Source organism: Phoxinus phoxinus, assembly GCF_949152265.1.
Source record: "Phoxinus phoxinus genome assembly, chromosome: 24".
Lineage (NCBI taxonomy): Eukaryota > Metazoa > Chordata > Actinopteri > Cypriniformes > Leuciscidae > Phoxinus > Phoxinus phoxinus.
In genome coordinates, this window is record NC_136899.1 from 16,922,435 (window position 1) to 16,934,256 (window position 11,822).

Consider the following 11,822-nt stretch of genomic DNA (forward strand, 5'->3'; position numbering starts at 1 on the left):
GAAAAAAAATTTAAACTGAACTGGATCGATTGATGTATAACACGAAAATGAAAGATCAAAATTAACAGAGCATTTTGAGTTTATTTTGCATTGCTAAAAAAAAACACGAGCAAAACGCAACGCCATACTGAACTTGTGATTGATAAGACATCTCTTCATTTACTGCTACAAACTGATAACGGTCAGATAAGTATGATTTAAACCATGCTAGTGCAATTCCACTAATGCCAAAATAATGTTCAAGTCTATTTAAAAGGATGTTGTGGTCAATGGTGTCAAATGCAGCACTAAGATCAAGTAACACTAATAAAGAGATACAACCACGATCGGATGATAAGAGCAAATCATTTGTGACTCTAACGAGAGCTGTCTCGGCACTATGGTACGGTCTAAATCCGGACTGAAAATCCTTGCAGATATCATTTCTTTCTAGAAAAGAACACAGTTGTGAGGATACTGCTTTTTCTAATATCTTTGACAGGAAAGGCAGATTCGAGATCGGCCTGTAATTGACTAGTTTTGTAGGATCAAGTTGCGTTTTTTTTAACAAGCGGTTTAATCATAGCTATCTTAAAGGTTTTTGGTACGCATCCTAGAGACAAAGATGAATTAATGATATTAAGAAGAGGCTCTATGACATCTGGAAGCATCTCTTTCAGTAGCTTAGTCGGTATAGGGTCTAACATACAAGTTGTCGATTTAGATGATTTGACGAGTTTGCAAAATTCTTCCTCTCCTATAGCAATGAATGAATCAAAATTTCCCTCAGGGAGACTACAATGCACTTCCTGATGCGATACTGTATTAGACGGTTGCATAGTTATAATTTTGTCCCTGATATTATCGATCTTATAAGTGAAAAAGTTCATAAAGTCATTACTGCTGTGTTTCTTGGAAGCTTCTGGGCTTGAAGCTTTTTTTTTTGTTAGTTTAGCCACTGTTTCAAATAAATACCTAGGATTATGTTTATTTTCTTCTAATAGGGTTGAAAAATAAGCAGATCTAGCAGCTTTTAAAGCCACTCTGTAAGCAACGGAGCAACTGTGTTTAAAGTGCTGGAAAAGAGAGAGTTAAAAGTTTCTGTTGCAATATCAAGTTCTTCTAAGCTATCCGGGATGCTGAGATGATGAAACTGATTAGGAAGATTATTGATAAAGCAATCTTTAGTGGCAGAAGTGATAGGTCTAACATATTTATAACACGGAGTCGGCTTTGCAGCCTTGGCTAAATGTAATTTACATGAGACACGATAATAATCTGAGATCATCGCTCTGCTGCAGTATTTCAATGGCATCAACATCTATTCCATGTGATAGTATTAGATCTAGAGTATGATTACGGCAATGAGTAGGTCCTGACACATGTTGTCAAACTCCAATTGAGTTTACAATGTCTTTAAATGCCAATCCCAAAGCATCTTTTTCATTATCTATGTGTATATTAAAATCACCAACATTTAGTACTTTATCTGCAGCCAATACTAATTCTGATAGAAAGTCCGCGAATTCTTTGATAAAGTCTATATGGTACCCCGGTGGCCTGTATACAGTAGCCAGCAGAATTTTTAAACGTGATTTATCGTTTACACTATATATTTTTAAATTAAGCACCAGCACTTCAAAATAATTATGTTTAAAGCTAGATTTCTTAGTGGTTTTGAAAATATTACTATAAATTACAGCAACACCTCCTCCTTTGCGTTTCAGACGAGGTTCATGTTTATAACCAAAATCTTGTGGGGTTGACTCATTTAAAGCAATGTAATCGTTTGGTTTTAGCCAGGTTTCTGTCAAACACAGCACATCTAGGTTATAATCTGAAATCCAATCATTAACTATTAGCGCTTTTGAAGTAAGAGATCGAATATTCAGCAACCCAAGCTTTATCATTTGCTCATCCGTATTATATGTTTTTTATTTGTTGAACACCAATTCAATTGTTAACCTTAGATGGGTTTGAACGTTTTTTGGATTTCCAAATTCGGAGAACAGACACAATCTCTATATGATGATATCTAGGTGAAAGAGTCTCTATGTGATGGGATTTATCTGACCTTGGTGACGTGAGGCCGCTAGCAGACGGTCGGTTAAGCCAGTCTGTCTGCTTCCTGACCTGAGCCCCAGATTGTCATGTTTTAGCTCTAAGACTATGAGCCAAATTACTAGAGAGAAGAGCAGCACCATCCCAGGAGGCATACCATCTCTTTTCAACAGGTCAGGTTTGCCCCAAAAACTTTTCCGATTGTCTATGAATTCTATATTATTTCGCGGAGCACACCACAAGTCTAGCTTTTTCCTGAACCCAGACACTTGGTCGTGTGCAGAAAAGACGTGGCACTCTTTGCCCTGGAGAGAAGTGTTGAGGGAGATCCTATCGAAGATGTCGGAGAGACCTAGCTAGCCAGTTCATGTCTGCCAGATGTTTTGCCAGTGGGGAGTTAATCTCAGTGAGGAAGAGGACTTCTTCGCGCAAATCGCACAGCCTGGTGAGGACTTTGCCCCGAGAGAGCCACCTGACCTAGGAGCAGCTGCTGGAATTGAGCGCCCATCTCATTGCAGAGCATTGAGAACAGACGGGCGTTTAAGGCACGCAATTTAATTAGGTTGACAATTTTGACAGCCTCATCAAGAACGGCACGCAATTCTTGGGGCATCCTTTTTGTTGCTAAAGCCTGTCGATGGATAATGCAGTGCTTCCAGACAGCCGCAGGGGCAACTGTCTGCACCTGTTTTACGAGACCGCTGTGAAGGCCAGTCATTGCTCTTGTGGCTCTTATCTAGGACATTCCCAACAGGGGGGTCGCGGCCCACAAGGGGGCCTCAGCGAGCTCTGTGGGCGAGCTCTCCTTAACTTTTTTCTGTTCAAAATGTAAAGAAAATATATAATGAGCGAGTTTACATTGGGACTATTTTACACTGGTTCGGATCAATGCCGCTCCGGAGTAGCCCAGTACCTGCGTGACTAGTCATAGACGTACACAGAGAGAAGTAGTTCCGGCTACAATGTTCTTCCGAAAGACGCATTATTCTGTTAATAAACGCAAGTTTATTATCGCTCGCTAAGTCGCTATAGCGCCAAAAGTCAAAAATAAATCCTTACATTGATAAAGCCTCACAAATAACATGCAGGTATTGAGGCCCCAGACAGCAGTGATTTAGTCATAGCCTATATTCTTTCTTTTTTTTTTACCTACACACCAGTGTGAATATTTTTGTTATTGCATTTCAAATAGGGCCAATTTATAGGCTACTCCTAGGCTTACGTTTTTAAATTACAAAGGGCCTACTGATGTTTTTGTTATTGTACTTTCAATATTATAGGCTATTATTTGTGCATAAACATATCTGGTTATAGTAAACATACCGTTTGTTTGAAAACTACATATTTTGTCATCCTTGCTGCAAGCTTACAAGAGTGATAATATTATTAAATGTGAAGTGTACAGGGCCCTAAAATATTTTAATGGGAAAAAGGGGGTCTCAGACAAAAAAAGGTTGGGAACCACTGATCTAGGAGTATTGATACTTACCAATAACAGAAACAAATATGCTTTGATCAGGCGTATGTCACACTCGTTAATATCCGTCCACACTAACGTTACGTGATGTAGCGTGATGTACCTGCACATGGCAACTCTCGCCACTCGGTTACATCCAGCCGCAGCCGATGTCGAAAAACACCTAATGTGTAACTGAAAACACACTGAATCACGACCGTTCCTGAAAACCAACCTACTCTGCACTGAGATAAAGCAGAGCACGGCAAACGACTTCCTCTTGTGACGTAATATCCCAGATTAAAAAAAAAAAAGTCAAGGAATCAGTCACTTTTTCTACTAAATTTGTAGTCCGCACATCTTGTAAAACATTTTAAATCCTGCATTAACTTTTCATATGGTATTTTCATACAAGGTTATATATTCATTTTGTATTAAAAAAAATATCTCCAATATGCCCTTTAACTATTTTTAAAGAATTTAAGAAATTTTAAGAAGGACCGCAGAAACCTTGTTAAATTTATAAAATTATTTTATTATGTGAGAAGAAAAAGACTTTTACTATACTTCTATACATTTCTATTATCAGATCGTTTGTTTTCTTTCTCCTCAAAATAGTTGCAATGAAATGGAAGTAGCCACAAATCCTTTTCCTCACCTGTTCTCCAACTCAGAAATGTCTGTTTGCAGTCTCAAATAGAATTTCTCCGCCTGGGAAAAGAGTTGTCGCAGCAAAAGCACATTAGTGTGAGCTGTGTTTATGAGTTCCATCTCCACTTCTCCACGCACCAGCACCTGCAGCCCGTCAAGCATGTCAGACACCTCGTCCACCGTATAAGTCTCCTCTATGAGCCTTTAATATGGAAGTAGAGATGATCGGAAAGTCAGAGAAAAACATTTAAAGATGGAAACTAAAAGAGTTATTGCGAATACACAAACGACATAGGATTGCATTCTCTCACCTACTGTCCTTCAAGTCTTGGAAGCAGGAGTCGATTGTCTTCAGTCTCAAGGCCCGTTTAGAGCGGGCAAAGCGCATGTAGTTTATCACCTCATTCTGATGGTGCTCATTAAACCCAAAATCAGCCTATAAGGAAAGCCACAGAATATTGTATTTACAGACAAAGTTTGTGGCAGAAAACTTAGTACAGAGAAACAGCGCCCTCTCCTGGCTGAATGACACTTTTACACCAACTCACTGTACTAAGAGCAATAAGAATATTATTATTGTAAAATTCAAATAACCTTGAAGCTGACTTACATATCGGGTTCAAAGATTTAAAAATGTACACAATTAAATGAATACACTTATCTCAAATATGCAAATTAGCAGTTTAAGTGATAGTTGAATTTTCCAAATCAGTCATTTTAAGCACAGAACATGGTTTTATTGTATGTTGTCTATATTGTCTATATGTGTCTCTTATTAAAACAGCATTTAAATAAACCACTTTTACTGGTTAATTATATAAAAATAATTACATATAGGGGAGGGGAGTGATTACTGTTTGCTCTGGCCTAACGTTAACCCCTTCGCACAAATTACGCTGATTTCTGAATAGCTTATGGTTGTATATTGCTCATAATACAGAAAATATATCAGTATTGTGTAACACTGAACTCACATTGCATTTACTGGTTTCAATGGCCTGAAAACATTAAAACCTAAGTTACTGGTGTCATCTTCTAAATCGGGCTAGCTAGTATTCACTCTTTTCCCACTCTTAAACTGCTTATTTTTTAGATCGCATCAATTTATTACTCATAAATAACGCGTATGCTAATAAACTGGTAAAATGTAGACACACATGATTTATTATCTAGTTTCCCATCAGATTAGCTCATGTTAGCTGGCTAAGCTACTTACCATTACAGCAGGGTGATGCGGAGTTTTATCGTGACAAGGAGTGAAAATAAACGACTCTAGAATTAAATATAGTGTGTTAGCATAAGGCTCGAGCTTCAGAAGGCACTGAAAATAAAGTGGGAATGATGTTCACGACTGAAAGATTTGCAATGAACGGTGGCGAGAAGAGTAGCAGCTACTGTTTTGCTTTTGGGTTGCGCTTGGAAACGGAACAGCGTTGCTGTGTTACTAATCACACTGGAGAGAGATTTGCTGACGGCAGAGGGCGCGCTGCACACGGACATTTGTGGGCCTAAACTGGTATCAAAACTGAAGCAAAACTTTTTACAAAACAAAGATTTTTGGCTTAGTTTATAGGTAATTTTTGTAGTAGCAAAGTCCACAGTTGGGGTAGGTGGGTAATTCTAACATTATTCACTGAAAATAGTTTTGTTAGGTACGATGCCTATGCAAGTAACCTGTTATTTTTAGAAATAAAATAAATTACTGTAATTAACCAAAAGGTGTTTTTTTTTTTTTTTTTTACGTTTCAAAGGTTGTAGTATGTTTCTAGTGACCAGACTGACTTATGACTGGTGAGTAATGCAAAATCTCACTTATAGTAAGTCAGTAATGTACTACAACCTGACATGAAAAAAAAAACATTACATTGTTTTTAAATAAAAATATTGTTTACTGTACTACAGTACAAGCGAGAAATTGACAGAAGCTCATATATACAGTAAGTCAGGCTGTCCAATTAAATGCAAATATCTTTTTGGGGGAAGACTGACTTGCTGTATTTGAGCTTCTGTCAATATCTCGCTTGTACAGTGAACTATTATTTTTATAAAAAGTTACTGTAATTCACCAAAAGGTTTTTTATTTTATTTATTTTTTCATATTTAAAAGGTTGTAGTATGTTTCTAGTGACTCACTTACTACAGGTGAAATTGTGCCAATACCTCATGTATACATGAAATACTTCATGTATACAGTAACAATATTTTTTTCCATAAAAAAATACTCTAATTAACTTCTAAGCTTCTAACCTTCATGTTCCAAAGGTTGTAGTACGTTCTTAGTGACCAGACTGGCTTACTACAGGTGAATAATGCAAAATATCACCTGTAGTAAGCCAGTCTTGTCACTAGGAACATACTACAACCTTTTAAATATGAAAAACCCTTTTTGTGAATTCGCCAAGCGGCAAACTCCCTGACTTTCTCTTGAAACCAACACGGAAGTGAATTAAACGGCAATTCATCGACTGGCCGCTTGAGGCTGGCTGCAGAAGTGAGTCAAATCTGTATCTCCCCCATGTTAAAATGCCCAACTTTACAGCAGAAAAAAACATATCTGCAGCCTGGTTCACTCTGTGGCTTTGGTCTATACAGCTAATTTTGCCCTTCATAACAACTGTGAGGGGGGTGAATTTTTTTTATAACTCACCCGTTTAGTTGATTAATATTTAAAGTTCTGCAAAAATAAGGGTGTGTCCACTTTTGAGTGACAGGTGGATTCACAATGATGTCAATGCTAGCCGGTTAGCCGTCACTTCACCTCAGCAAATTCCAGCTGCTGAACTTGCCATCTCTGCCGACTGCCGTGTTTGTGCTTTTTTTCGGGATTATTTAATATAATTTAATACACCCATTACCTCGCCCACGCCTTTGGATTCCGCCGTTGTCGTCGAGTATCGTTCGAGAGAACAACCAGCTGTATTCCAGTTGTTTTCCTCTGTGAACATGCACTAATGGATATCTGACAATTTTGTTGCTTTTTGGAGTTTTCAGATTTAACCGTCTATCGATATTAAGGCTACACTCGTTCTGCGGTACCGTTGCTCTGGAACAGATTATAACATGCTTATGTAACGTTACTGTCAGATGAAATGCTGCAGGTGTCGGTGCTTTCTCCGTCCATGCAAAAATGCACATCCTTGAATGAGCGCGGATTTCTAGCGCATTTACTTGAACTTCATAGGTAATATATCTATGTTTTGACCCATTTGAGAATTGAGATGCGGCCAAAATCAGAATTTAAAATGGACTGAATAATAAAGCTCTCTACGAACTTGACGAGCGATGCCGAGCTGACGGACCATAGACTGTAAAAAAGAGAGACTGACATGTATGCACATAATCACGGTCACACACACTCTCAGAGTAATATTGTAAAGTTACTGCATAATACATTTTCAACTAGCAGAATAACTTAGCTGTACAGAATCACGATACACAGTCTCACTTGTAGCTGTCTTTTAACTATTATAATATTTCGAAGGGCAAAACAGGACCTTTTAATTGGCATTCTGATTTTAATCATCAACTGTCACTTTAGCGCGAGGCCCTGTGGAGTCACAGACTTGGTACTGTGAGTAGCATATAGCATTAGCTCCCAAGCCTGCGCTTACTCCATAACGTCGCGTTAGGTGGGCGTGGTTTCAGATAGCCAGGCTCCTCAGCTCCGCCTCTTTGCCCATATTCTGTTATCCGGGAGTGACGAGCGGTGACGCGAGGCCAAGTTGGCGATGGCCGGCTTCGCCCACTTTAGGCTTCAAAAATGCTCTTCAGAAACCTACGGGGGACGTCACGGACACTACGTCCATATTTTTTTACAGTCTATGGAATTCGCCTTTGGCTAAGCCACGCCCTAGAATGTAGATTGACCAATCACAGCGCAGCCAAGGACGAGAGGACCCACAGAGGTCCAACACTTTTTCACAGCGCTCCATTGACTTTAACACAGGAGTCTCGTATTTTTGGTCTCGGCAGGCTATTACCGTCGTAGTTGTATCAAAAATATGGTTAAACGTTGTGCCTGGGGCATTTGTAACACATATACGCGTTTCCCAGAGAGGTTGGAGGGGGGTGTCCGTTTTTTTCCCTTCCCAAAACTGAAGTCAAATTCTGACAAGTGTCGGCTTTGGATTAAACTGTGTGGACGTCGGGGAATATATATTATGGCGAGCAAGCAAGATTTCAAGCATTGTGTTGTTCCCTGCCCTCGTTACATCACGGGTGGGGACACACATCAGCTTTGTGTTGCTTGTTTGGGAGTGGAGCATGCCCAGTCAGTTCTCGAGGGAGCTGACTGTGAGCATTGCGAGCTGCTGTCCGTGAGGACGCGCCGCTCTCGCCGGGCGTTCTTTGAGGAGGACGGTTCGGTCTGCGCTCCCCGAGGTACGAAACGTATCTTGGGGTTTGCAGATGGATCTAGCAGCGGGGTTTGAGACGGGCACCGCCCTATCTCAGCCTTTACCTGCTGGATCCAGTGTCTCTGCCCAGGGGGAAGCCCGCCCTGCGGTTTCTTCTCCCCGGGTTGAGGCACCAATGCCGCAGCTATCCAGTTCCGAGGAATTGGACGCTGTCAGTGTTAATACAGGGGATTATGAGTTTTCGCCAGCTCATACCTCTGGTGATGAGGAGCTTATGGAGGTTTTATCTCGCGCTGTAGCTAAATTAAATATTGACTGGCCAGCCGATGATTTTGAATGTGATTCTAAAAAGAGTTTAATAGATGATCGCTATTTTCCATCTAGATCACAGCCTCCCCGTCGGGAACTCTCGTTTTTTCCCGATCTCCACACTGAGGTGTCGAAATCGTGGAATAAACCAGTATCTTTCAGAGTTTTTAATCCCCAAACATCTATTTATAGTAATGTTAAAGGTATTAAAGATTTTGGTTATGTGACAATGCCTCAGGCTGAAGAGATTGCGAGCTATCTCTCTCCCGAGTCAGCGTCATCACTGAAAGCCCCGACATTACCCACTAAACCATTAAAAGCTACATCATCGTTTGTGGGTAAAGCGTTTTCGGCAGCAGGTCAGGCAGCAGCGTGCTTTTATACAATGTCTATTTTGCAAGCTTATCAAGCCGACCTGCTGAGGGATATCGATCAAAGTGAGGAAGTTAGTGCTGACGCAATTCGAGAATTGCGTCGCGCGACAGATTTATCTCTCAGTGCCACCAAGGAGACGGCCAAATCAGTGGGCCGGTCTATGGCAGCCCTGGTAGCCACGGAGCGCCATTTATGGTTAAATCTTTCTGAAATCAAAGATAAAGATAGATCTGTTCTTCTGGACGCCCCGCTTTCTCCTACAAGTCTGTTCGGCGATGCTATAAATTGTGTCGTTGATAGGTTTCAAGAAACAAAAAAGCAATCTGCAGCGTTCCAGAAGTTTCTTCCTCGCCGATCTGATGCCCCCGAGACTGCTTTTCGTAAAATCATTAAATCAGAGCAGCCTCGGCCGTCTACGAGCTCCTCACAGCACAGAGTGCAACAGAAACGTAGCGTCGCCGCTCGGGCTCCTCCACAACCTGGGGGGTCTGGGTGGCGGTCGCAGGCCAGGCCATCTGGTGATAGGCAAGATCTGAGGACTGTCATATCTAAGAAGGCTTGGTCTAAGAAGAAGAAGTCCTGACGCCTATGGTGTCAAACTTCTGAGGGTGGTCCCCTCCGGGGAGGGACGGTTTCGAGAAATCGTTCCTCCTCGGCGCCCTCTGGGGGGCGACTTTCTGAGGAAAGTCGCAGCGCTGCCACAACGGTTGTTCCCTGCCGGTTCGCCGTTACAGGGCACCGTGGTGTCAGCGTCCCCATACGATCCTCCGAGGAGGGTCGTGGAGCGGTCAGTTCGGTTGTTCCCTGCCGGTTTGCCGTTTCAGGGCGCCGAAGTGACTGTTCAACCAAATCCAGAGGCCAGTCTCGAGAGACTGGTTCCCTTAGCGGAATTTCTGGCAGCCTGGGAACTTCTGCCAAATATTTCTCAGTGGGTCCTGCGTATAGTAGAAAAGGGTTACAGAATTCAGTTCGGTTTTCGTCCACCCAGATTTCTAGGGGTCCTCTCCACAGTAGTGGACCCAGAGCAGGCTCTGGTCATGGAGCAGGAAGTACTGACGCTTCTTCAAAAGGGAGCTATAGAGAAGGTTTCTCCTACCAGCAGAGAGTCAGAGTTTTACAGCCGTTACTTCATCGTTCCGAAGAAGGATGGAGGGTTGCGTCCGATTCTAGACCTGCGTCATTTAAACAGCAGAGTTCAGAAACTCAAGTTCAAAATGCTTACGCTAAAACAGATTGTGTCACAGATTCAGTCCGAGGACTGGTTTGTCACAATAGACTTGAAGGACGCGTACTTCCATGTGTCTATCCATCCTCATCACAGGAAGTTTCTGAGGTTTGCTTTCGGGGGTTTGCTCTTTGTTGCACAATGTAATGATTGATATAAGACTCATTGACTCATTCTGGCCAAAAATTCCTCAATCTTGAACTTTCCATACATACTCATTGACAAGTTCTGATGCTTCATTAGCCATATTGAAGTCCATTTAGAAGTCCATATCTTGACGGATTAAACTTATTTCTGGTCAAAGGGTCCTAATTGGTTTTAAACTATATAAACTTAGAGACTCCTGATGTTAAATCAGCCATTCAGAATTCCATATTTTACCTACTGAACATATTTCTGGCCAAAGAGTCCTCAATCTTGAAGTTTCTATATACACTGAAAGACTCCTACTGATGCTTCATAAGTCCAATAGATATACATATCAGGCCATTGAACTTATTTCTGGTCAAAGGGTCCTAATTGGTTTTAAACTATATAAACTTAGAGACTCCTGATGTTAAATCAGCCATTCAGAATTCCATATTTGACCTACTGAACATATTTTTGGCCAAAGAGTCCTCAATCTTGAAGTTTCTATACATACTCATTGACTCATTCTGATGCTTCATAATCCATATATGGCCATATCTGACCTATTGAACTTATTTCCGGTTAAAGGGTCCTAAAAAAAATATATATATATATATATAGACTACTTTTGATGAAAAATCTGCCATACAGAGTCTTTGAATTCTGTATACAGAGGTCACTTTTTGACTTAATGGTCATATTCCTGGCCAAAGAGTACCTGAACATTAACTTGCTATTCATAAAGATTGACTTGTTGTGATGTTATATTAGCCATACAGAAGTCCATATTTGACCAAAGGAAAATATTTCTGGCCCAAAAATCCTCAATCTTGAACTTTCCATACATACTCATTATAGAAAAATCAAGATGAGGACTCTTTGGCCAAAAATATGTTCAGTAGGTCAAATATGGAATTCTGAATGGCTGATTTAACATCAGGAGTCTCTAAGTTTATATAGTTTAAAACCAATTAGGACCCTTTGACCAGAAATAAGTTCAATCCGTCAAGATATGGACTTCTAAATGGACTTTAATATGGCTAATGAAGCATCAGAAGTTGTCTATGAGTATGTATGGAAAGTTCAAGATTGAGGATTTTTTGGCCAAAAATATTTTCCTTGGGTCAAATATGGACTTCTGTATGGCTAATTTAACATCACAACAAGTCAATCTTTATGAATAGCAAGTTAATGTTCATGTAACTCTTTGGCCAGGAATATGACCATTAAGTCAAAAAGTGACCTCTGTATACAGAGTTCAAAGACTCTGTATGGCAGATTT

At 40.5% G+C, this 11,822-nt stretch overlaps 1 protein-coding gene across 3 annotated transcripts in view; it reads right to left on the reverse strand.

Annotated features, from left to right (window-relative positions):
• lztfl1 (leucine zipper transcription factor-like 1) overlaps positions 1 to 5,620 on the reverse strand; it is a 43,906-nt gene extending 38,286 nt beyond the window's left edge. The window contains exons 1-4 of one of the 3 annotated variants that reach the window (XM_079602511.1): positions 5,364 to 5,568; positions 4,459 to 4,583; positions 4,286 to 4,349; positions 4,155 to 4,207 (exon numbers count right to left, since the gene is read on the reverse strand). In XM_079602511.1, the coding sequence (XP_079458637.1) occupies positions 4,155 to 4,207; positions 4,286 to 4,349; positions 4,459 to 4,583; positions 5,364 to 5,366 (245 nt within the window). In that variant the 5' untranslated portion in view covers positions 5,367 to 5,568. Of the gene's footprint in view, positions 1 to 4,154; positions 4,350 to 4,458; positions 4,584 to 5,363 lie in introns of all 3 variants that reach the window. The other 2 variants (XM_079602509.1, XM_079602510.1) reach the window with 2 other exon arrangements.
• Between the last annotated feature and the right edge of the window lie 6,202 nt (positions 5,621 to 11,822).